The sequence below is a fragment of the Spermophilus citellus genome (genome assembly GCF_964194105.1).
Source record: "Spermophilus citellus genome assembly, chromosome: 2".
Classification (NCBI taxonomy): Eukaryota; Metazoa; Chordata; class Mammalia; order Rodentia; family Sciuridae; genus Spermophilus; species Spermophilus citellus.
The window spans coordinates 254083164-254106897 of record NC_138183.1 but is presented as its reverse complement, the minus strand read 5'-3'; the positions used below and the strand labels follow the sequence as shown (position 1 = coordinate 254106897).

General features: G+C 49.7%; 1 protein-coding gene across 12 annotated transcripts in view; it reads right to left on the bottom strand.

Annotated features, from left to right (window-relative positions):
- The window catches only part of PPFIA1 (PTPRF interacting protein alpha 1), a 90076-nt gene that overhangs the window by 15706 nt on the left and 50636 nt on the right, over positions 1-23734 (bottom strand). For 9 of the 12 annotated variants that reach the window (XM_081260479.1, XM_081260487.1, XM_081260484.1 and 6 more), the window contains 6 exons: positions 21537-21760; positions 19564-19795; positions 17635-17664; positions 15260-15411; positions 13612-13784; positions 13229-13322 (listed from right to left, as the gene is read on the bottom strand). In XM_081260479.1, coding sequence (XP_081116605.1) covers positions 13229-13322; positions 13612-13784; positions 15260-15411; positions 17635-17664; positions 19564-19795; positions 21537-21760 — 905 coding nt within the window. The remainder of the gene's footprint in view (positions 1-13228; positions 13323-13611; positions 13785-15259; positions 15412-17634; positions 17665-19563; positions 19796-21536; positions 21761-23734) is intronic. The other 3 variants (XM_081260483.1, XM_081260488.1, XM_081260489.1) reach the window with 1 other exon arrangement.

Genomic DNA, 23734 nt, shown 5'->3' with positions numbered 1-23734 from the left:
TAAAGCAAGTGAGCGATGACGCCGGGTTTCCTGCACACTGCCATTCGGCTCTGCAGCCTGGGCCAGATTGTGTCCCTGGGTGGTCCTGGTTTGGCCCACAGGCTTCCTCTCCAGCACTCAGGACAGGGTGACGTGAGCAGGCATGTTGGGTGGTAGGACCCTGTCACGACTCGCCAAGCTGCCATCTTCAAGTGACATGTCTACACTGGAGCTAGTACTCTAGGAGCACGAAGAAACCCCTCTGACTTCATGTGGTCACCTACACTGACACTTAGAAACAGGCCAGCCGAGAGGAGGGCCCTGTGTGGGCTTGCCAGCAGGGCACCTCCGAGTCGGCTTTCTCCCTTTAATTTGGTGCCAGGGATGGAACCCATGGCCATGCACGAGCTCTACCATTGAGCCACACAGTGTCCTCCTTGACTTACTTTCATATTTTTTTGGTACTGGGGATTGAAGCCAGGGGTGCGTGATTTATCCCTGAACTGCATCCCCCAACCCTTTCAATGTGTTTTTTTTTTTAATTTTTTAGTTATAGCTGCACACAATACCTTTATTTATTTTATGTGGTGCTGAGGATTGAACCCAGGGCCTCGCACATGCTAGGCGAGTGCTCGACCACTGAGCCACAACTCCAGCCCCCTTTTAATGTTTTATTTCAAGACAGGGTCTCACTGAGTTGCTGAGGCTGGCCTTAAACATGTGATCCTCCTGCCTCAGCCTCCAGAGTTGCTGGGATTACAGGCATGTGCCACTGCAGTAGGCTCAAGTCATTTTAAAATTCCTAGGTTACCTCTAGTCAGCTATCTTTCTGCAATAATATGTGCAGAATATTTCATAAACTATTTTATTGCTAAAGATAAACACTGGCCTGTCAATAATCTTCAACAGTCATGGCCTTTTCTTCCACCCTAGAGGCACAATCACAGTTCACCTTCCTGAGACGCTGCAGAGAAAATTTCAAAAAAAGAGTTCCTGAGGTCACCATTAGGCTTCTGGGGGATAATAAGCGTTAAATTAGCTAACAGCAATTATACCAGAGAAAGCAGTGAGTGTTTTGATCTCAGGTAGAATAACAAACACCAAGGTTTCTGAACTGAAACAAGAAAGCCATTCATGAACAGAGGAAACCAAGGCCAGCAGACGTGTGCCGCGCTGGACAGGAGGGCACGCTAGACAGCAGGGCGCTCTGGACAGAAGGGTGTGGAGGCCCCCAGGAGCCAACCTGGCAGCAGCGAGGGGAGGAGTCCTGCGTAGGCAACCTCCTCAAGCCAGCGGCTACAACCTAATTAATGGCACAGGGAAGCCACACTGCACAGTGCAGATCACTCTTGGGTGAGCCTCCCTGGGGTCACTCCCTGGGATATGTCCTTCATGACGTGGACGAAATAGGTCACAAGCCTTTGGCACTCTGCCAGTGACTTTGATGAGACAGCAGGTGGCAGAATAGTCCCCAGCCCTGGGGCCAGGCACGCGCTGCTCTAGGCAATGACTACAGCACCCTGCGACAGCCCCTCTGGGCTTCAGGGACCAGGATCAAGGAAAGAGTGCAGCTCTGGGAAGGAGAAGGCAGTGGAGGTAGGACACTGCACACCACGGTCCCAGACATCAGGAAGCAGTTGGAACCAACCCAGAGGGGTGCTGGCCCAGGCCTCTGGCCATCCTGGCTGCCTCCCCTACCGGGCTTCCCTGAACCAAACTGGCACCTGACCTGCGCTACCACCCCAGGTGGAAACACCAGAGCTCCAGTTTTCTCGGGGAGAAGGCCTGTGTTGAAGGGCACTGGCATGGCCAGCCCACTCCTCCCTGTGGTGCTGGTGGTGTCACAACCACTGCCCTGCTTTGCAGTGGGCCTTGGAGCTAGGCAGCTGGGTCACTTGCTGCTAAGCGTGCCCCAACACAGGCAGCAACTTTTCCAAATGGTGACTTGTACAGGCTGAACAGCTACACAGAGCACACAGAGCACCCCCATTTACTTGACTGCCCATCTAGGTAAGAGCACCCATCTATGTACGCCATCACGTGTCAACAACAAAACTACCCATTTTCTCTACCACAATTACAAAAATAAGTATGACAGCTATTGTTCCTTTATCTTTTAAGTATCGGGGATCAAACCCAGGGATATTCTTCCACTGAGCCACACCCTCAGCCATTTTCTATTTTTATCTTGAGAGAGGTTCTCACTAAGTTGGTGAGGATGGCCTTGAACTTTGCGCTCCTCCTGCTTCACCCTCCTGAGTTACTGGAATATAGGTGAGTGCCACCATGCCTGGCATTATGATCAATATTTAACTCATTTTTTACTGCTCAGTTTTCAAGAAAACATGAACTCTTCTGGCCATTAGATAGATCCAAAGCTTGGAACACAGTAACAGGACTCTTTCTGGAGTGCCCAGCTCTCTCTGCACCTCAGGCCAAGAGCACCCAATTCTGCTCTAAAAAAACTCAGTAATATGCCACTGTTCCAGGGTGGTGACAAGAGGTGCTACTACTGGCCCCATTCTGTGGCCCCAGAACAAAGTGCCGGAGCTTTTGTGCACTGGTTCTTGCAGCCATTGCTTCCTTCCGGAACAGTGAGATCCCGCATCCCCCGCTTTCTGCGCTCAACACAGGACTCGCGCCAGGGCCCTCTGCACCAGGTGATGAGTGCCAGGCTGCCAGGCCCCATGACACGTGGCACGTGGCCAGGGATATAGGGATCCTTCTCTTGAGATCCAGCCTCTCTGTCAGGACCACATCCTGCCCTGAGGCTGATCTTTAAAGTCAGTGCTCTAATGCAGCCCCACAGGACCTCCTGCTTGACAATGAGAGCTAGAGGGCTGGGGGCAGCTCAGTGGTAGGCACTCACCTCCCACGCACCAGCCTGGGCTCAGTCTCCTGTGGTGCTAAGAAACATTAAGACAAAAATACACCTACAGTTGGAGGAGACCGATGTTTTAGAAATATGCTAAATTCTACGGGGAACAGACCATGTAAAAAAGAAAGACCGAAGCATTTTTGAATAACAACACACATTTTGTAATTTGGGCATAAGCCAAATGGCAAAACTGTCTGTGTCAAGAAGCCTGGGTGGGCTGCATGCTACATGCTGAGCTCCCCACTCTGGGACACACCCTTCCCAACAGGTGCTCTGCACAAAGGCTAGATATTCTCTCAGAGGTAGCTCTTGGTGTGACAGGCACTTCAATGGGCACCACAGCACCCGGGAAGAGATGGAGGCAATGCTCAGCTGACAGGAGACACCTCTGGGGAAACTCAGCTGGAGCCTGAGCCTGGCGACCACCAATGCCCACACCATGCAACCTGGAGCAGGGGACTTACGATCGGTGAGCACACTATAGTGCCACAGAAAAGCAGGAAGGGCACCTCAAGACCGAGTCTTGGTGATGCTACATGGGGATTTCTGGAAGCTGTGCACATAGCCAGATGAGCACCTCGAGTGCCCATTCTGCCTGAGCTCTGTGAGCGTCTCAGGCAGCATGGGATGAGCTCACCAGCAAGTGCCAAGTGTCCTTGGAATGACCCGAGAAAGCAGCAGCAGCACCATGCTGGTTCAGCAGGGAGAAGCTGGTCCCAGGGTCGAGCCACTCCTAACAAGAAGCGCTTCGGAGAAGCTACTTTAATTTTAAAAACCAGTGGCAACAAAGTGTTAAACTATATCCTCTATCACACTGTATCTCTGGATAACAAATATTGTCCACCTTCATAAAGAGAGCAGATCCCCGAAAACCCACTTCATCTCAGTCTACCAACAGAAACACAATGGCCCGCATAGTCAGATGAGCAGCCCCAGCTCTCTGAAATTCTGTTATCTTGATGGGATGTTTCAGAACTTACACAGATGCCCTGTGCCTAACCACAGGACACAAAGAAAGTCACTCTCAGACACCCTGCCATAGGCACACCACCACAGAGCCTGGCATCCAGGGGCAGTGGCACAGATCTGAAGAGCACAGCTCCAGAGAAAGTGGCCTGCCCACCATCATGCACACTTGCGTGACTGCACACTCCTGGTGTGGAAGGGAATGTGAGAAACAGGAAGTCTGGCGGCCCACTGTAGAACACAGCACTCAGCCTTAACTGGATCCAGCTGAGCCATTTTAATTACAGCCCTTCCCTTTGGCTGCCCCAATTTTAAAATTAGCCACTTGTGCAGACTGTAACCCTAAACTCCCCAAGTGAAGGTGAAGGGCAGTGCTGTTAGGGATATAAGCAGGTAGACTACCTGCCCAGGTGTGCTTGCTGGCCAGGTTCCACGTAGTCCTCCTGGCAGGGGTGAAGGCTTGTCCACCACTGCTGAGCACAGCGTTGATCCCCTGGGGCACCCTGGTATTTCTCACCATTCTGGGCCCAGCGTGGAGCTTCAAGTGCGCAGGGGGTCCTGGCACTCCTCCCTAGAGGAGGGCCTTGTTCCTGTGGCTTTGGAGCAGGGGAGGAAACTGTGATCCCTCGGGCTGGCAAGGGACCCTAATCCAAAGTGGAGTGGCAATGCAGGAGGGCCCAAGCAAGCAAGCACCACTGTGACCAGGTGACACTGTGACCAGACCATGGTGGGAATAGCTGCTCTCTAGCTGGAGAGAGAAGCACAACCTTGGTGGCTGGGACATCCAGGGAACCAAATGGGATGTACAAGAAGTTCCCCATTCGGGGGACTGAGCACACAGTGGGTGTGTACAAAGACCCTCCAGTGGTGGTGGGGGGGCTGAGGACACAAGGGAAATTTAATTACAGAAATCTATAAAAAATGGAGAATAAAAATTCTAAGCGTAGTGACAGGGAAGAATAATGGAAAGATTCCATATGAACAGTGGGGACAGTGGGAGTGCCACAATTCATGAACACAGTGCCAACCAGCTTAGAGATCAATGAGTCCTCGTGTAGCAGTGGAGCCAAATGCCTTTCTGCTCACTTGACTTAAACACAGCTTTAACAGAAAGAGTCAACTGACGTCAGTAAGAATAAAGATGTCTTGGAAACTAGTAACCCACATGGTTTTCTAGGTGGCCATCCAATTGCTGGTGAACAGTGTCAGTCAGTGCTCAGTAATCTGAAGTGATGGGCCACAACTGAGGTCGGGCTCAAGAGCAGAGACCACACCAGGAGGCTGACCAGTGGAAGTACTAATGGGCACCATCAAGGCCTTTTTCAACGCAGATGACCATGAGGCCCACCTGTGGGAACACTCCAGCCAGCTCTTGTGAGGTGTGGTGGGGGTGAAGTGGAGATGAGCCCAGATGGGAGGTGCAGGAAGATTTAAACGCAGCCTAAAGGACACACCACAGCCCTGACCCTTTTCAATGCCTGTGTAAATCAATTTTGAGCCATGCTCACACCCCAAAACCATATCAGCCCCAAGCTTGCACACCAACATGGGTGGTTCTTCTTTTTCTTTATTTCCTGGTATCAAGGCCCCTCCCACGTGGCAGGAGTTTTCTCTCTTCCTACTCCACCGACTATTCCCTTCTGTTATTGTCCATGCATTTTATTCTTCAAATTTGTGAGACAAGAACTCACGAGGAAATTGGTGAAGCAGGGACTCATCTCAAGACCCCGGCTCCCTCCTGGAGACCATGGGGGTCTTGGGCAGGGTGAGTGACGCGGGCGAGTGCGCCATCACCTTGCTTTCTCCCCAGAGCCCTGCCCTCCATTCTGTACGTTCTGTCTCCATCAAAACTGCTGGGACCCAGTTAGAGGAGGACAGCCGGCTGCCAGGCCCCAGGCTCTGGAGGGCTGTGCCTCTGACAGGCAGAGTGTGGGGCTCATCTTGCTTCAGTCTCCTTTCACGGCAATCCATCTGATGGAGAAGCTGAGGTCTCTCCTAGAAGCACCCCAAGTCTCTGGCCAGACTACTCCCTGGTGTGAACACAGGGTCTCCAGAGACAGCCACCTGATCACACAGGAGGCTCCAGCTCTGCTTCCGTCTCCTTTCATGGCTTCACACTGGGTGGCGGAGGGAGAGCCTCACTTGAACCGCTCCAGATCACAGGCTGAGGTAGCTTCTCAGAGGGACCTGACGACTCCAAGAAGGACCTTGCCCATCAATCTACCCCTGCGTGAGCAAATCGTTCCCTTCTTTTTCTCTTTCTCTGCAGCAACCTCCTCTTGAGCTCAGCTCAGACCCTGCCTCCCTGGCCCTGGGTTTGGCCCACTTATACTTTATCAGACTACAGGGGAAAATGTTCTTTTTTTTTTTTTAATATTTTATTTTTTTTTTAAAGAAAGAGTGAGAGAGGGAGAGAGAGAGAAAGAGAGAATTTTAATATTTTATTTTTTAGTTCTCGGCAGACACAACATCATTGTTGGTATGTGGTGCTGAGGATCGAACCCGGGCCGCACGCATGCCAGACAAGCACGCTACCACTTAAGCCACATCCCCAGCCCGGGGAAAATGTTCTTAATCTCCTAGGAAAAAATATTGAATCCCTAGGTTTCTGACCCTGCCAGTTTCCCTTATGGAACCGTCTCACAGCTCTCCTTTCAGTTGTTCTAAGACATTTTGTCCACTGCCCTTCTACGTACTAAGTTAAAGGGCTCAAATTCTGGATCTACTACAATGAGGTCATCATCCTTGGGTATATAAATTAGATTCCTTTATACAACAACTAGGATAGAACTTTTTTTTTTAATATTTATTTTTTAGGTGTAGATGGACACAACACAATTCTTTTATTTTTATGTGGTGCTGAGGATCGAACCCAGGTCCCGCCCGTCCTAGGCGAGCGCTCTACCGCTGACTCACAATCCCAGTCCCTAAGATAGAACTTTGGTGGCCCTAATTATGTGGGTGATGGCAAATAGAAACACCAGGAAAGAAATAGAAACACCAGGAAAGGCTGAAAACTTGTCCAGCGCACGTGGCTTCCAGGAACACATCTCTGCCTTAGCACAATAGTCAAGAAAGCTAGTGGCCTGTCTTCTCTGGGATGCTCAACACTGCCTGCAGTCCCTTCCATAGTTGGGGGTAAAGACAGTACAAAGAAAAAAAAAATATCAGGGTTTCTTCATTTTAAGTGGAAAAGAAACACCAGCCATCCACCCACACCCACACCCACACCCAGAAAGAGACTGTAGGTCATGTGTTGGTAAGACTTATCTAAATCTAACCTGCCTAAACCCCAGTCAGGCCTCAGCTGTGACTACTAGTATCCTGCAGATCACAGGAGATAGAGGAAACTTTTTTTTTTTTTTAGAGAGAGTGATAGAGGGAGGGAGGGAGGGAGGGAGGGGGAGAGAGAGAGAATTTTTTTTTTAAAGAGAGAGTGAGAGAAGAGAGAGAGAGAGAGAGAGAGAGAGAGAGAGAGAGAGAGAATTTTTAATATTTATTTTCTAGTTCTCGGCGGACACAACATCTTTGTTGGTATGTGGTGCCGAGGATCGAACCCAGGCCGCACGCATGCCAGGTGAGCCCGCTACCGCTTGAGCCACATCCCCAGCCCGAATTTTTTTTTTAATATTAATTTTTTTTTAGTTTTTGGCGGACACACCATCGTTGTTTTGTATGTGGTGCTGAGGATCGAACCCGGGCCGCATGCATGCCAGGCGAGCGCGCTACTGCTTGAACCACATCCCCAGCCCTAAAAGAAACTTTTGAGTGAGGGGACTTTGAGGGCTGCATCAATAAGGAGCAACTAATGCAGCCAACTCAAGAGTCCCTGTCAGGCCTCAAGGGGTGGTCACCTACAACTCCGAAGTCCACAGCAGATGGAGGAAAGCCTTGTCCCCTTGTCTTCTGGATGGTGACCTTCCACCTGGCACAAGCACTCAGATGCGGATGCCTTGACCTCCAAACCCTGGGGAAAGGCCTAAACTTTCCATACCCAATTCCAGCCCAAATGCCAATTGGAGGACAGGGAGAGATGGCTTGAGGGAAGCACAAAGTCCACCTCCATCTTACAGCTAGACTCGCAGGAGCTAGCCTCAGCAGTGCAGTGCAGTGAGATAAGTCTCAAATGAAAATGAAAAGGGCTGGGGGTGTGGCTCGGTGGTTAAGGGTCCCTGGGTTCAATCCCTGGTACCAAAAAAAGCAAAGCTTCTGAGAGTACTTACCAAGTTGGTGCTCTCCAGACTAAGACCGTCTGTGGCAATGACCTCCTTCAGATTTATATAAAAGAATCAAATTTGGTTGGTATTTATTTATATAATTTCATGTTCTGTAGCTGGATAAAGGTAACCTGTTATCAAATTATATATAAATTTTTGTGTTACTCTTTACACTGCAATGGGAATTTATTTATTTATTGTGTGTGTGTGTGTGTGTGTGTGTGTGGTGTTGAGGACTGAACCCAGTTGCACTCTACCAACTGAGCTATGTCCCTAGACCTAAATGGATTTTTGAAAGGTAATAAGAAGAGCCTGACTTGTAAAACATAGAAGCATTTTGCCACTTTTTCCACAAAAATAAAATTAGGAGCTGTCTTAGTTTCTAATTCATGTTTTAGATGTAATCTTTTGTGTTTTGTCAAGAGCCCTGACCTGAGATGAGGCTCTGCCTCACACCCTGCCCGGTGTCAGGAGGGTTCCATGTAAAGAGGCTAGACTTATTGGAAGAAAGATCACTGTGATTTCTAAATAACCAAGGGATACAATACAAAACTAAGTAAAGGCTTAGGAAAATCATAAAAAGGTATGTGAGGTTGTAAGATAAGAGAGTGTTAAAACAAAGTAAAATTTGTAAAGGGTCTCATATGTGATTGAGTTGATAAATCTGTATGTCGTTGTGGAGGCAATAGATACCAAAGCTATATCACTGTTATCACAGAAATCATGTTTCTTGGTTTAAAGCTATTATACAAACTGAGTATATTTTTCTGTCTTGTTAATTTCATTTTGTACTTTCCTTATAGAACTTTGTAACTTTTAGATGTTAGTGGTTTGAAAGAGGTTCTCCTAAGAGATCGACCTGAGTTAATTCAAGATAATAAGCCATCACATATAGGACAAAGCAGAACATAAGGCTGATCTCCCTTACGAACCCTAGCCCCCGTTAGATGGAACAGATAACTACAAGATCACAGACACTAAAGTCAATGGTGAGGCAGACCTGCTGGATGTTTAAGACCCAAACTTGGGAACCAAAGGCAAGGAGATAAAAGGCCAAGGAAAAAGTATCCAATATTTTGGCCCTTGCCCTCTAAGGTGAGCCAGGACCCAGGGAAAGATGGCACTCCTCTAAAGTGAGAATGCTATAACTCTGGTGAGTCACCTGACCTCTAGATCAAGAGGACCCTAAAGAATGGAAAGCCAACCAGTGGCTTCTGCAAAGAGGAGGGTCACTGGAGGGGGAAATGTCCCTGATTTCCAAGGGAAGCCATGTGTGGTCAGCAAGACCCTGATCCATCCTGGCAGATGGTACAATTGGTAGAGGAAAGGCTTAAGGAGCCTAGAGGCTTCTCACACGGTCCCAAGAGTCCTCCCCATGGAATCTCAGTTGAGCCTAAGAGTAGATAAGGACAAGGTCAGTGTTGACCAACTTGGTCTTTTTTTTTTTAAAGAGAGAGTGAGAGAGGAGGGAGGGAGGGAGGGAGGGAGGGAGAGAGAGAGAGAGAGAGAGAGAGAGAGAGAGAGAGAGAGAGAGAGAGAGAATTTATTCATTTATTTATTTATTTTAGTTCTCGGCGGACACAACATCTTTGTTGGTATGTGGTGCTGAGGATCGAACCCGGGCCGCACGCATGCCAGGCGAGTGCGCTACCGCTTGAGCCACAACCCCAGCCCCCCCAACTTGGTCTTGATCACTTGGGTATAACCAAAGCACATCCATCCATGGGCATTTAAAAGGAAAGACAATGGTTCTTATATTTAATATAACTGGAGATGTACATTTGTGTCAGTCCTCCCAAAAGTAAGTAAAACCTGAAAGTTTAAAGGAAGGGTTTTACAATATGGGTGCCTAACAAATACCACAAAAAGCTCTGTCAGATTCACAGTCTGTTCTGAGTCAATTTGAGACCTATCTGTGTGTCCCCCACCCTGCCGTATGGTTATTATGAGCTGCTGCTTAGAGTCCCCTTCTGGAGTCTGCAATTTATCACTGCCAGCCTGGAGACTTTGTTTGAATCAAAACCTGAAAGAGAAGCTTCAACTAGGCTGGAAAGGACCTTGGCAAGTACTCCTGATCAAAGATGGCTACCCAAACTGCTAGAAGGGGAGAGCTCATTACCATGGATGATTTCCACCTAAAAGTCTAGGATGGATGGCAACACCAAAGTATACAATGAAAATGAAGTCAAGAGGTATAAAAAGAGAAGGGGCTGGGTGCGGTGGCACACATCTGTGATCCGGCTGAGGCAGGAGGATCACAAGTTCAAAGCCAGCCTCAGCATCTTAGTGAGGTCTGAAGCAACTTAATAAGCCCGTCTCTAAATAAAAAGGACTGCAGGGCACGTGGTGCACACCTGTAATCCCAGGGGCTCAGGAGGCTGAGGTAGGAGGATTGTGAGTTCAAAGCCAGCCTGAATAATGGCAAGGTGCTTAGCAACTCGGCAAGACCCTGTCTCTAAATAAAATACAAAATAGGGCTGGGGATGTCAAGCACCCCTGAGTTCAATCCCTGGTACCCAAAAAGGGGGAGGAGGCTGGCTCAGTAGTTAAGCACCTCTGGGTTCAATCCCTGGTATAAAAGAAAAAAGAGAGACAGAGATGGGGGAGAGGAGGAGAGAGGGGAGGGGGGAATCTGTGAGAAACAGAAAGTCCAGTGGTCCATTTTCAGAATATAGTATTCAGCCTTAATTTAATCCAATAGCCATTTTAATTACAGCCCTTCCCTTTGCCTGCCACAATTTTAAAATTAGCCAGTCACACACAGACTATAACCTGAACTCCTCCAATCAGGAAGAAGGGCAGCGATGCACTAGGTTAGAGATGTAAGCAGGTGGCATGCCACCCTGGTGCACCTGCTAGCCCTCTGGCAGGAGTCAAGATTCACCTTGCCTACCCACTTTTGAGCAAGAGCTTGACTTCTTGCGGCACCTTGATATTCCTAACTGTAAGCACACACTGGTGCAGATCAAGGCTGTCCTGAATTTAAGTGCTCAGACACACCTCCAGGGAATCACAGAATAAACTGAGACAACAGTGAAAACTTTGGGGAAACTCATACAATTTCCTGCATGTGGAACATGAGGGTGGGATGAGGGCAGAGGGGGGATGGACGAGTGGCACCACCACAGACTTGCCGTTTTTATTACAGTAAGTAGGAAGATGTGAAATGAAACTCATGAGCAGAATCTAGGGGGCAAATTTTCCTAGCATAGTTCCAGAGGCAAAAGACCTAGTATTTATTTTAAGCTTCACATAGCCAAAGCGAGACTACTTAGGTGATGCAGAACCATTCTCCCATAGTTCAAGGCAGAATGTTCAAATCTGACTGTGTGCTCAAGGGGGTTCTACAAGTTTCCACTTACAGGGGCCAACGTCTAAACATTCCTGCAGTGCTGCTAGCAGATGCTGTTTCACCTGCAGTGACATCCACGTTGTGACAGTCCTCCCAGTTCTGAGTAACAGGAAGACAGCAAGCAGATTCCACAACGGGAAACTCTAGGGGCTAATGGCCACCTGGGCTCAGGCCACGGATCCACAGGCCTCATCACCATCCTGGGGCCTTGGCCCTGAGCACCAGGCCACTGTGGGTTCCTCAGGACGCTGAGGAGTGGCCACATGATGTTTCCCAAAGAACCTGTCAACTTTCACCCTGTCCCAAGGTTGGAGCGACCACCCCACTTTCAGTTTCCTTCCACTTATACCCACCCTGGGGACAGTCACTTGACAGATCAGCTGGGCTGTCTGCAATTCAAGCTCCTGGCACATGCAAGGTCGCACTGTCTGTCTCACTGCTCCAAGGGTTGAGTTCTGCGTTTCCCTCATCAGCGCATGGCAACACTGTGTTCAAGGCAGCCAGCGCACCCACCTGACTCTGGTTCTGAACGTGATCAGCACACACACACCTGCTCCAATCAGAGAAGAGCCAGAGCTGCAAACACACTGCTCCTCCTTGCCCTTGCTCTAGGGCACCCCGATAACTACTGTGCCTCTGTCCAAAGCCATTCCAACTGTTTCTTCTTTTCTGAATCAAGACTTAATTTACTGGGTGGGACAGTGGCACACACCTATAACCCCAGCAACTCAGGAAGCTGAGGCAGGAGGATTGCGAGTTCAAGGTCAGTCTCAGCAACTTAGCAAGGCCCTAAGCAACTCGGCAAGACCCCGTCTCTAAATAAAAAATAAAAAGGGCTGAGAATGTGGCTCAGTTAAAGTGTCCCTAGGTTCATTCCCCAATAGAAAAAAAGAAAAAGCACCTAGAAAGTGAAAACATGGTCAGGAGTGGTGTCAGGACCGCCTATAATCCTGGGAGGAGGATCACAAATTCCAGGTCAGCCCCAGCAACTTGGTGAGAACTGCCTCAAAAAAAAAAAAAAAAAAAGAAATGGCTGAGGACTTAGCTCAATCGTAAAGCACTCTGGGTTCAATCCCTAATACTAGAAAAATAACATTCAGGTGCTTGATTTTTTTTTTTTTTGGTTGGTTGTTTGCAGTATTGGTAACTGAACCCAGGACCTCACGCATGCTAAAGCAAATGCTCTACCACTGAGCTATCGAGACCTTCAAAACTGAAGTTTAGAATAAAACTAAATAATTAAATCACAAAATCTAGAGCATAAAAACAAAAGGAGGAGAAATAGCAGTGTAGCAAGGGCACTCCAGACTGCCCACAACCCATGGCAACAGTCACGGGGCAATACCACATTGCAGCTCCTGCAGGACTTGGTGGCAGAGTTTAGAGCCCTGGGTGTGTGCACATCATCCCTCAAACTGACAAAAGCCACTTGAGGTATGAGCACCGGTTAATCCTGCCTTACAGATGAGAAAACTGAAGTACAATGCGGCTGAGAAACTTCCAGAGCCACAGAGCTGACCCGGGCAGGGCCATGATTCAGACTCTAAGTGTGCAGGGCAGAGCCCAACCCTTCCTCTGCCCCTCTCTAGTCCACCTTCCCAAGTGGACTGGGTATTGACAGGTGAGTTCTTTCAAAGTTTTATAAATGCTCTCGGTCCTTCAAAAAGTGTGGCTTACCCAGGCTTTAGGCTGATCTCTTGAAAAGATACACACACACACACACACACACACACACACACACACACACACACGGCTAGAGGTATCTGATAAAGCTAAAGCACAAACACTGTCAACCCTGGAAACTGACTGTGAGATGGAGAATGATAAAAAGCTTACTTTTTCTGAAGTTTGCGATTTTTTTCAGCCTGTCCTCCCAATTTGCTAAGTCCCAGTGCATCTTGAGATGAGTTTTCTGTCTCTGAAACACCAGCTGCAAGGAAGCAGAGAAGTCCTGCATTGAGAGCGAGTCCATTTGGCAAAGCTGCGTGTTCCCCCCAAGAGGCTGAGTCTTGCAAGTAAAACATGGAGAGTTCCGAAGGCACTCTCAGCGCACCCCAACAGCACACACAACTCCAGGTGGTAAGCTGGTCTCTGTGAGCACGTGGCCTAGAGCGACCACCGCTCCCTGGAGAACCTTCTGCTGGGACAGGTGTGGGGCTCCTGGTCACCCACTGACCTTCCCACCCCTGGCTGTGCGGAAGGCTGCTGCAAACACCAACCTTGTCCTGAAGGTTCCTTGCCAGTCTGTCCAGGTCGGCCCTTTTCTTTCTTGCCAAACAAGCGGCCAATAGACGACTTGATGCCCTTCTTCTTTGGGGCTTTGTGAAGTGAGTCCTGGCTACTGTTGCTACTGCTGGGATTGCTCACAGGGCCATCCTGGGAGCCAGTGGAGCTTCAAGGAAAGACAAGGCTCATTATCAGGGACCTGCAGGACCCAGCACTGCACACACCCTGCACTTGCAGTATTTGATCCTCACACTCCCAGAAACCTTTCCAGCCCTCTCCCACTCAGCTGCCAAACGAAGTCACGTAGGCTCCCCACGGTGCTCCGTGAGACCCGTTTCTGCAAAGCCATGAGGCACTGTGATGTGGCACTTGGCCTCCTGCACAGAGGCTCCTTCCAGCCACTGAGGACACTCCCAGGCTGGCGGAAAAGGGGGCGCAGCAGCAGGAAGAGTACACCCTTGTGAGTTCCCACCGTCCCAGCAGCTCCACCGGCTCCCTGGGGACCGCTCCCGCCAGCCAGAAAGCAGGAGCAGCGCCAGCTACCTGTGGGGCTGTGGTCCAGGCTCCATGTGCGCCCCCAGCACACACTGCCTGGCGCAGGACAGAGGCTCCATAAATGGTAGTGTGAGGAATGCCTGAGCCACCAGCTTACTGACCTCCTGACGGAAAGCACTGAGTCAAGGGTAAGGATGACGTGGCATCGGACCTGGGTGCAGAGGGCACCATCCAGAACCTACCATCTCACTAGCACACTCCATCAGGACAGAAGCCTACTAGAATCTGAGAAATGAAGTTTCCTAAAAGTGCTGATCTTAGGGGACTCTGTCCAAACACATGGTTTCTTCTGCTGGGTGGGCCTATGGCTTTTAGGTAATAATTGTCAACTAGAATCCATTGGTAATTCTCTAAATTCACTTTTTTTTTTCAAGAAAAGATTAATTAACCCATTAAGTCCCAAATTTTCAATTCTGTGACTTTATCAATGAAATTGACACAGGTGCATTTAAAACAGCTTGGAGATCATAAACAGAGCTTCTATATCATGATTGTTATAGTGTATTCTTATAACAATCATATATGCCATGTGCTGTATGCAGTTTTCAGTGGGCCTATTTTCTTATACTGGGGATTGAACCAGGGTGTCCTATCATTGAGCTACATGCCCAGCCCTCTTTACTCTTTTTCTTTCTTTCTTTCTTTTTTTTTGTTTTTTTGAGACAGGGCTGGCTTTGAACTTGCCATCCTCCTGCCTGGGCCACCCAAGCAGCTAAGGTCGTGGGCTGTGCCCCCACACCTGGATACACTAAGGTTTCTCGAGGCATCCGTGTCAGGGATGACGAGCAAAGCAGGTGGGCAGAGGCTCTGAGGACCAGGCAGTGCAACCTGCTTAGGTGTGGCTGCAGACCTCACTGCTTACTTTTTTTTTTTTTTTTTTGGTTCCAGGGATTGAACCCAGGAGTGCTTAACCCCTGGGCCATATCCCAAACCTTTTTGTATTTTATTTAGACACAGAGTCTCGCTGAGTTGCTTAAGGCCTCTCTAAATTAGCAAGTTATGGCTTTGAACTTGCAATCCTCCTGCCTCCACCTCTTGAGCCATGGGATTACAGGCATGTGCCACTGTGCCCAGCTCTCTGCTTACTTTCGTATGTCCCTGACATCCTCCTGGCTAGCTGCATGCAAGGCCCCTCGGTGCAGCCTGTCCAGCCGCAGTGATCGCGGGGAAGAGGGCGGGGAGGTTTCACATTTGATAGTGGCCTTGTCATCTCGTACCTCTTCCCTGGAAGCTGGTAACTAAGGGGGTAAAATAAGAGCAAGATTAGTAAACAGTAGTTTGTTTAAAAGAAAAAAAACAAAGAGCCCTTAGCCTTAAATTATAATCCTAAACCTACTTGAAAACCCATCAGCTACACTTTCTACCCAGCAGACAAGGCTTTGTTCAGTCCAGGAGAAGCGGGACCATGGAGCACCCACAGCACAGAGCCACTGACTCAGAGCCTGCCTCCAGGACAGTGAGCCTGGGGACCCAGGCAGACACAGGGCTACCACGACCTCCTCCCTCAGCCCCAGGCTCTGCCCTCCCCAAAGCCCGAGGCACATCCAGGACAATCACCGAGGAGCAGCCAGGACCTGGTCACTGTCTGCAAACCACACCCTCATCCACTGAAGAGGATAACATCACCCTCAGTGAGGAAGAGCACAGGACGGGTGTATTCATCTCCCTGTGCCGTCCAAGGGAACTCGAGGGAGGGGAAAGACGTTTGTGTCAAGTGCCAGTAGCTGTTTGTTTATGAGGGGAAAAAAAGGCAACGAACAGCCTGGAACACGACCCAGACAATGTGTGGCTTGGGTTTCTCAGGGTCTAGACTGGACACTGGAACCAGAAGCACCGAAAAGCAATTTAAACCGCTTGCTCCTTGTGGCTTAGGTAAACTAATCCTGGGTACGTCATGAGAGAGGGTCTCTCTAACAACAGGGCTCCCTGCCGTGGACCACTGCGTGTGCATACGCACCAAAAGAGACCAGAGAGCGGTGACCATAGCGACAGGTCCAGGCAGTCCTGCTTTGCGGTTTGAATTTTCTGGGCCTGAAGTAGGACTAGAGTCCGTGGAACATACAAGGCAGGGTCTGTTCACACAACAGGACTTGAACAGCGAGCTTCTTTCATAATGGGACTGGGTAAAGTGCACCAATCCCAGTACAGCTCCAGAGTGGCTCCAATAAACCAAGTGGATCAGGGCAACATGGAGCTGAGTTCATGTAAGACATGATCTTTACCAGAAACCTGGTAAACTCTGCATCTTTTCCTAATTTCCAATTGTAATCATAAGACAGAAAAAGCCAGAATGGGCTCAGGTGTAGCTCAGTGGCAGAGCATAGGCTAAGCACAGCCTGCCCTGGGTTCAATTTCTAGCACCCTTTCCCTGCTGCCAAGAAAGGACATGAAGGCCTCTCAAGGTCCCTCAGCAAGGCCTGCCCCACTGCAGAGCTGCTAACAGTAGCACCCTATGGAACACTGTGGCTCACAACCAGGCTGCACTCTGCCCTCTGCACGCCTCAGCAGGGCACGGTGCCAGCACCCACCAGTTCACCTCAGCCTCTTCTACAAGCGCCAGGAAAGTGGGAGTCACCTCAGTCTGACTAGTGACACTGCAGCAGAGCAGGAAGCAATCCCATGTGAGCAGTGCCTGGCCTTTCCCAGCTCTATGTACACACACCTGGGCTGAGCTGACAGCCACCCACTCAGAACTCCTCCGAGCTCCAGGTTGCACACTAAAGTGCCCTGGGTGCTGCTTCCTCACTAAGCAGGCCCTGCTGCCAAAACCCAAACCCAAGTGCAAATCAGCTGAATTGGGGGTGTGCTCCAGCGTGGTGGCTAGTAGGAGCGACTCCTCTCACCATGGGCTGCAGTCACCCTCTGGCACTACTCTGTCACCTTCCCACAGTTTTCACAGTTGGACCTGGGAACCAACAGGGTCCCTGCCTCTCAGGGATGTGCATGAGGGTTAGTAAGACAGTGTGGAGGCCAATTTGACTGCTGCCTCGCAACGTTGTCGGTGAACCATTCTCCCCAAATCTACGCGCTACGGCTCTGCTCCCATCAGGCCGTGTATTTAAATCTCAACTGCTATGTCTATTAGAGCAAAGCATGCAACAATTAGACCCAAAACACTAGGAAAACAGCAAACCCTTCTACTTTCCCAGGGTCCCACAGACTATGTCCAATAGAACAGTCCCATGTGAAGTGCTGGGTTGGCTTAAACATGTCTATTAAAACATAAATTATTCGGGGGGGGTGGGGGCTGGGATTGTGGCTCAGTAGTAGAGCACTTGTCTAGCATGTGTGAGGCACTGGGTTCAATTCTCAGCACCACATATAAATATATTAATAAACAAAAGTCCATTGACAATTTAAAAAAATATTTTAAAAATTATTCATTAACACACAATGGCAGAGCGTCACACTCATGTAAAATGTGATATTCTTCATGGCACGTTAGGTTACAAGTGATTTACCTTTCTACGGTGCTTCCGTAAGTCGCTAGGCTGACGGATGCGTGCAAAGAAATGGAGAGAAGCCAGATTTACTGCACAGTCCAAAGACTCCAGGTTTAGCACAGAGTAAGACAGAATAGCAAAGGCATCCGTGAGATAATTCAGAGAAAAACAGCTGAGATAGAACATTTTCCACCATGAATTTAAACATAAACCAGTTGAGAGTCATCAGAGAAACATTATAAATTACTATCCAGGTAAAATTCTATTTGAACATGTGCAATTTATTAAAACCTGGCATTCTGTATAATGAGGGCCCTGATAATCACCTATCCTAAGCCAAATCTCTCCACCACTTAGTTTTCTTTAGTAATAAACATCGTAATTAAAAGTGTTATTCTAATTGACAAGAAGTCACTGCAAGACCTATTATAAAATCAAACAAACCTAATCATCTACTGGACATTAATGTAAAATCCTTACCTAAAATTTGATTTACAACTTCTCAGAAATAAATCTACCCTGGGGGGGCTGGGGCTGTGGCTCAGTGGTAAAGCACCTGCCTCACACGTGTGAGGTCCTGGGTACAATCCTTAGCACCACATAAAAATAAATAAATAAAATAAAGGTATTGTATCCATCTACAACTAAAAAAATATTTAAAATATAAATAAATCTATTATTTAAAGCAAGGTATTCTGTGCAAATATATAAGAGCCAAAGTTAGCATGGTATTGTGTAGAATCTTCATATCTGATGACTCATGGAAGATATTTTAATTTTAAAACATCTAATACAGGCAGTGGGATGCGTTCAGTGAATTGATGAGATTTCCTATCTTGAACACAACCACCACAGCCATAAAGTGTACCTGTAAAATTTCTACTCACTCTACACTTAGATTGCTTCTTAATACAAGAGACACTTCACTGATGAATCATGCAGCTCCTAAGCAGTTTGAGTAAAAATCACGTGCACTATGCCTGCATCTACTTAAAAATACCCATTTTTTTAAAAAACAAGAGAAAGCCCAACCATGCACTAGCCACCCTCGTCCAGCACAGATGCACTTGCGAGGGCATAGGGATGAGCCAGCAGGAGAGCTGCATGGACCCACCCACTACAGACTGACAGACGCGACAGCGCAAGATGACGCAGGAAATCAAAACCAACAGGGAGGCAGAGAGATTGCCAGCCAGCCCTCTGGATTACAGAACTAGGAGGCAGGCCACAAGCTGCCTGGGAAAGCTGAGAAGAACCACGGATGAGGCTGTCAGGGAGTTTAAAATGTCCCTAACTAGTCAGGGCTGCAGAGTGTGCAAGCTGTGTCAAACACCACCAGTCAGGCTGCCCTTAGCCCACCACTGGCTAACCACTTGCTGGCTCCCGGGCAACTGAAATGGAAAGGCCGGCAACAGGAAAACTGTGCAAGTGCCACAAATGAGCAAGGCCTCAGGCAACCCAGGTGACAGGAGAGCCACTAACGCTCTTCAGGTCTATGAGTGTTGCCAACGGCACAAGGTCCCTGCACCTCCAGGACACAAGGGAGCCAGCTGTTGACAGAAGGTGCCCACCTGCATCTTGGAAAGCAGAAGGCAGTCCGCCGTGAGGGCCACACCTCGTGCTAGCACGGTGGCTCCATGCTGGGCTCTTGCGATCCTCTTTCTGTTTAACTGTCTGACCTCCAGAGCTGGACAAGTGCCTTTTTGTCCGCCTTGGACAAAGCCCATGCCCAGTGCCACAATAATACACGACAGCCTGCTAACTGGCCACCCAATATTAAAGTCACTCGGTGAAGCTGAATGACTGAGTACTAGTTAGTTTGAAAAGTCCTGAACCACTTAGGGTGACAATCATACCCGACCTCCTTTGCCATTCAAGAGGCAAATGCACAGCCAGCAACAGCCACACGAGTGCGCTAGGGCGGGCAGCCCGGAAGGCCCCACTCACCAGTGTCATGACGCCCAGCCTGTCCACCTCCCGAGCGGGGCTGTGAGGGACCCTTCTTGGGGTGGAGCGCCCACTGCCTGGGGGGGAGGAGCCAGCGAGGGAGGAAGCAGGGTAGGGTGGAAGGGAGCTCATTGATCTAAAACGACCAAGGTTGTCCAAGCTTCCACTGCCGACTCGACTCTCTATCTCCTCTGCCCGCTGTTCTGTGTTTTCCTTTTCTTCCTGTATCAACCTAAAACAAAAACAAAAGTGGTCACCTCCCTCTATTAGCAAACAGTCAGATAAAAACTCTGCTCATACGCTGATGACTGCGAGCCACCGCCAGTCGGAAGGGGCTCCGGCAGAATCCTCTACTTTTTATCTCTTTTAACATACTGGACTTAGAGCAAGGAAAGGTAGATCTTCCACTGAGTCTTGTTAGATTGATTCTAGTGGCACCACAGGTCATTTTGACTTATCCACTCCACAATTCTGGAGGATGCTGGCTGGTGATGTTTTCTGTGGCGGTCCCTAATTGAGACAGTTGGACACAGCTCTTACCTCCCTGTCCCCAGAGGGAAGCTGTCCATTTATCCGCACGCACCCTCACTGAAGTCAGGAAGTCTGATCAAAAGAACTGGTGTCCAAGGCAACGAGAGTCTCCAACATTTAACCCACCAGACTAAACAAGGACAGGCTGGGCTTTTCAAGTCTGAATCTGAACGTGACCACTGCCTGACGGACCTCCCTATCAGCCTTGTGTGGGTCCCTGGATCTGTGTCGTCGTCTCAGGCTGCACTAATGTGGAACTGAAGACCAACGTTCTTCCCCACTGCAGCACTGTGCATGAGGGAGTAGCAATTTTAGTACCAAACTATGCTAACACAGAAACCTTGCAGTAACCCTTCCAGAGTCAAGTTCTCTTAGGTATTCTAAGAAAAATCACTATCAACAGAAGGAAATCTACAAGTCAGTGGAGAGACCTTAGCATTTACACCAGGCCGACCTGTAGAGAGAGAACAGTCGCTTTCACCCAGCAGCACGCTGTGAAGAATTAAAGGTAAGGGCCACTCTCCTTTCACACTTCCTGCCAGGTCAAGGCCACTCTCCTTTCTCGCTTCCTGCCAGGGTGGCGCTCCTCTTTCTGAGCCCTCTGGTCTTGAACATGACACCTGCAGGCTGGTCTGTGTCCAGACCACAGGCAGCCCAGTGTCCAGGCAGCAGGACAGCCACCACCCAAGAGGATACCATCCCTCCCCAACAGGGCCTCATGCTGCTCTCCATTCAATACAGGCCAGGCTGTGGGCCCTGACACTGCTGAGTCCCGGAGAGGGCCCTGTGAGCTGCATCATCAGGGGCAGTTCCTGGACTCCACTCCAGCCGCTGGGTTATAAACTTCCTGCTGCCACCACTAACTTGATGTGTGATGAGACACTAATGGTGTACCTCAGGGTGCCACTGAACCTCGTCCTCATGTGCTGTGCAACTCAACACAGGGAAAGGCAAGGAGTGGGAATGCACAACCTCAAGCCCTCCACTGCCTGCTAGCGACACGATGGGCACCCGCACCCGCTCAGCACTGAGGTATCCCGAGTTCAGGGACATGCAGGCTGGAGAGGCTTCTCACAACCAGCCTCACCCTCTGCCTTTGCTCCTGCCTAGTGCCCCTGTTGCCTGGCGTGAGGCAACAGAAGGCTCCAGTTCCTCCCTCCCCGGGGCACACCCAGCCCCTACACAACTGCAGATCTATCCCTCAGGCACACTCCTGCACAGCAGGGGAGCAGACCGGTTCAGGACCCCCACCAAGGGGCACTGAGCACCCTGCACCCCGCCTCTCTCCAGGTGCTTCATGGGTATCTGGGGAAGAGATTTAATACATTCACCTCCCACAGCAAGCAAGCCAGACTACAACTTAAATTCTTAAAGTGGAACACCTACAAGATACCAGTCCCAACTTCCCTGGCTTTTCTGAGCTGACGAGCTCCCTCACATACCTGATCTCCTTGTTGATGGCATCCAGCTGCTCCTGAAGCATCATGGCCAGCGTCTGCGCATCAGCCTGCCCGCTGGGTGATAACAGGTCCACTGAGCTGAGCAGAGTGTCCCTGTCATCTTCCCCATCAGACACATCAAGGTCACTCTCAAATGCTTGTGCCACATTTGCCAAGACGCTGGCTTGCTGGGCACGCTCCCAATCCTGCTCATTGAGAGTCTGTACCTGCAAGCAAGAAAAGTGAAGCTCAGCAGACCGAGGGCAACCACACTCATCAAGGAACTTGAAAGACACTCAACAGAAATTTAAAAACCTATGGAGGACCCAAACTGTTTGGAACAATAGGTCATGCCCATGGTACAGAAACGGGGAGCAGGAGGACACCCTGTTCCCTAGACTGCCTGGTGCTACTAAGGTCCAGGTGTGTGTGTGTGGTGGGGGGTGTTTCTATGACGACCCACAAGTGGGAGATGGCGGAGTCAGACAAACACTGAAAGTTAAGAGTACAGTGGTATCAATGCCCCAAACAGCTTATGAGAAGAAAATGATCTAAATGCTCAGCAGCTGGTATAGTCGGTAGCCTTCACACTTCACAAGTGGCATCAATGACAGAGTGGATCTGAGTTCCCAGGGAAAGCACAAGGAGGGAAGAACCCCAGGGGAAAAGGAGCAAGCCGTGCAGGTGCCATTTCCCAGCACCCAGGCTGTGGTAAGGCAGAGGGTGGGGTTTTCTCCGAAAAATCTAGAAAAGACTCTTGCTGCCAGAACATAGGATAAGCATGTGCACCGGGCATGTCATGCCCCTCTGTGTGATAACGTCATCCCCATGCACACACTCCAGTCCCAGACACAAAGCCCAGATCCCTCCCTTGCCACCCTCCTCTGAAGTATTGTCCCCACCCAGACAACACATCTGCTGTCACTGCGCCCTCGCTCTGGATCACCCCATCAGCATCAGGAAGTTCTCTCTCACTCCCATCTGAAAATGCCAAACAGAAGCCATGAGACCTTTATCCCCAAGTCCTGGTGGCCCCAGTCCACTGTGCCCCACTGAAGTGAAGCTTCCCCAGCTAGCCACTTCTACTGCCCCACCCCTCCCACCCTGGAGCCTGCAAGGTGGTAAGGGACACCCCCACCTGTTGAGCCACTCTGTCCCATGCAGCTCCTGCTCAACCTGTCATTCTGGAGCACGCCATGGTCCATCCCTGGATAGTGACGCGACCTAAGAGCTTCTGAGTATGACTCCAACTTGTCTCATGCCTTTTCTCTACCATCTGTTTGCTCATAACACCTAAGGTCTTTTTTTTTTTTTCTAAATATTTTTAATTGTAGGTGGACAAAATACCCTTTTTTTATATATGGTGCTCAGGATACCCAGGGCCTCATATATGCTAGGCAAGCGCTCTACCCCTGAGCCCCAGCCCGAGCCCCTAACTTTTTCTCTCTACTTCTAGACTGCTCTCTTGGGCTCCAGGCTGTACGCAATGGCCTGCCCCACACTTCCTCCTGGATGCAGGACAGGTCTGTCAACCTGAAATAGAGAGCCTCCCCAGAAACCTGCAGCTTTTCTCACCTGAGAAATAGATCCTGTCCTTCCCAGTGCTGCAGCCCAGTCCTTGGGACACATGGGTCTCCTCATTCCCTCACTGTACCCAACCCTTCAGCAAAGCTTGCTGGTGTTAATGACACATCAGGAGGGCCTCTTTCCTCCTGCCTCCTCCACAGCCCTGCTGAAAGTCCCCTGGTGTGCTATTTAGAATTCCCTTTCTCACTCCACAACTCAGGAGAGCCTGGCTCCCCTCCCTGCTTCTGGCCCGTGCCACCAGCATGCTGGCACAATTCAGGAACACGCCCACTCTCTCCACTGCTCCTCTCTGCGGGAGGTGGAGGACGATTCCTACCACCCCCAAGTGAGGGCAGGACTCATATAACTCACGGGAATGAGGAAAGCAAAATGGGAAGCGATGATGTGAGCCTCCCACAACATGAAAGAGCATGGGCTCTGAGGGGACCAGCAAGGTGCTCTGAGGACCCCAGGGTGCACACAGCAGGGGCCTGAGGCCTCTGGCCCCTGCTGTGTGGGCACCTGGAAGCACAGGCTCCCCCCTGGAGCCTGTACAGACAGCAACCTGTGACCACACGTGCCCTCAAGCTGAGGCCATCCTGCCAGGCTGCGCGTGGCCCCACAACTGAGCAAGG